Source organism: Hylobates moloch, unplaced genomic scaffold (assembly GCF_009828535.3).
Source record: "Hylobates moloch isolate HMO894 unplaced genomic scaffold, HMol_V3 SCAFFOLD_10056, whole genome shotgun sequence".
NCBI classification, from domain to species: domain Eukaryota; kingdom Metazoa; phylum Chordata; class Mammalia; order Primates; family Hylobatidae; genus Hylobates; species Hylobates moloch.
The window spans coordinates 1-2,439 of NW_026662331.1; the positions used below are offsets into that span (position 1 = coordinate 1).

At 43.4% G+C, this 2,439-nt stretch overlaps 1 protein-coding gene across 1 annotated transcript; it reads left to right on the forward strand.

The window, feature by feature from the left end:
- The first annotated feature begins 6 nt into the window (after positions 1-6).
- On the forward strand, positions 7-2,432 carry LOC116465774 (stAR-related lipid transfer protein 7, mitochondrial-like). Its single transcript, XM_032754328.2, has one exon. It carries the CDS (start codon positions 16-18, stop codon positions 823-825), a length of 810 nt encoding a protein of 269 aa, XP_032610219.1. The 5' UTR covers positions 7-15; the 3' UTR covers positions 826-2,432.
- Positions 2,433-2,439: the final 7 nt, after the last annotated feature.

A 2,439-nucleotide genomic window follows, 5' to 3' on the forward strand; every position in this document is an offset into this window, starting at 1 on the left:
AGATCTATTAATGAGATGAAGCGGTTGGAAGAAATGTCAAATATGTTTCAGAGCTCTGGAGTCCAGCACCACCCTCCAGAACCAAAAGCCCAAACAGAAGGGAATGAAGATTCAGAGGGCAAAGAGCAACCTTGGGAAATGGTGATGGATAAGAAACACTTTAAGCTGTGGCGGCGCCCAATTACAGGCACCCACCTTTACCAGTACCGAGTTTTTGGAACCTACACAGATGTGACACCTCGGCAGTTCTTCAATGTTCAGCTGGACACAGAGTATAGAAAAAAATGGGATGCCCTGGTGATCAAGCTGGAGGTGATTGAGAGGGACGTGGTTAGTGGTTCCGAGGTTCTTCACTGGGTAACCCATTTTCCTTATCCAATGTACTCACGGGATTATGTCTGTGTTCGCCGGTATAGTGTGGATCAGGAAAACAACATGATGGTGTTGGTGTCGCGTGCTGTGGAGCATCCGAGTGTGCCAGAGTCTCCAGAATTCGTCAGGGTCAGATCATATGAATCCCAAATGGTTATCCGTCCCCACAAGTCATTTGACGAGAATGGCTTTGACTACTTACTGACATACAGTGACAATCCCCAAACGGTGTTTCCTCGCTACTGTGTTAGTTGGATGGTTTCCAGTGGCATGCCAGATTTCCTGGAGAAGCTGCACATGGCCACTCTGAAAGCCAAGAATATGGAGATTAAAGTAAAGGACTACATCTCAGCTAAGCCTCTGGAAATGACTAGTGAAGCCAAGGCCACCAGCCAGTCCTCTGAGCGAAAGAACGAGGGCAGCTGTGGCCCTGCTCGGATTGAGTATGCTTGACAGGCTTTGGGATAAGAAGGGACAGGTGCTTCTAGCCCTGTCTCAGTCCTTTATCACTCTGCTACAGAAGGGGGACATGCCACATGTATTAGAAGGCATCTGCTATAACTTCCAGTGCAAGATAATTCAATAACTGATGTCCCATTTCATTCAGAGCCCTTATTGCTCTTATCAAAACAGAAGAAGGCTACATTTGTGGGAGTGTTGTCATATTCTCAGGCCAACTATTTTGAAATTCGATGTCTCACTGAGCTAATCTAGAACAAACCTCTCACCTCAGGCCAGAAGGGGATGACCTCCATTTGCTTCTCTGAGTAGTTTCCTCTGCTGACATTCCAAATCCCACCATCGATTGTGCAGCGCTTTGGATTTCCTTCAGTTCTCCAGGTCCACCTGGAAAGTATAGTTGGCCGGTTGAGTCTCTCAAATGAGGGGCTACTGGGAGTGCTCTTGGTAACAATCATGATGTGAATGGATGTGAACAATACTTGGCTGTGTTAAGTGCCTTGTCCGCACCTTGCTTTTATCTCTAGGGACATGAAGTTATTATTATTATTATTATTATTTTATTTATTTATTTATTTTTAAGTAGAGATGGAGTTTCACTCTTTTTCCCAGGCTGATCTTGAACTCCTGTGCCATGCCTGGCCAGGGACATGAATTTGTACGAAGAAATTTCCCTCCCTGCCTGCACAATATCACCCATTGATTCACCTTATCCAAAGCAAGTTTCCTGTGAATCGGCCAGTTCTTCTATATTCATTGGATCGTTGCCCCCTTCCTAACCTTCCCCATTTACCAAGAACACTGGGAGACATCCTTTTAGATAGTAGCTTTTTGATGCTCAAAACATCACATTTAAATTTAGTTTAAAAATTTTTTAACTTTTGTGTCAAACGAGTTGAGGAATTGAGCAGGATTCTACCCTAGTCCCATTGTATAGAAAACACCATTTTGATTCAGGTATTATTTTTCATATTTCAGGTTTGACTTGTTCTTTTCAGAAGGCTAAAGGCAGAGGAATGGGGGCTGGGCCACTGTCTTGGAGCTCTCAGATCTACAGACAAGCTGTGTGAATGCATAAATGTAATCTTGCCTCAAATACTAATACAGTGGAGATTTGGTTTATGTTACCATTATGTTCCTCTAAAAAGTTTTTCTTCCTCTCTTCAGAGCCAAAATAGAAGTGAACTACACTGTTCAGATAAGGTCACAGTCCGATGCTGTCAGTTTGACCGAGCTGGTTTTGCTTATGGTCATGCTGCAATTTGTTAGAATAATAGGGATCAAGTTTTAAATCCTCCTCCTTCCTTTTTTTCTGGAGTCTTGAGGGCCAGAGTTTTGTTTTTTTTGTTTTTTCTTTTTTTTTCCCTGCTTGCTACTGTTTTGTGGTGTTGAAAAGTGGTTTAAACCTGAGACTAACTTAAACACTTCCTTGACCTTCTTGTTGCCTGTTCATTTTTGTGCCAAGGAAGTAGCTGCCCCAGTGTATGTCTTGCCTTCTCTGTGTCATTGTTGGAAGAGAAGAGAGATGCATCGAGCAGTCCCAGCTGCTTTTCATTTATTACTTCTCTCTTCTTCCCAGGACCTGACAGAAGTCAGGGAAGAGTCCCT

Bases quoted from the DNA above. Each gene is read 5' to 3' on its own strand.
- LOC116465774 (XM_032754328.2), top strand. From the start codon at position 16: ATGAAGCGGTTGGAAGAAATGTCAAATATGTTTCAGAGCTCTGGAGTC.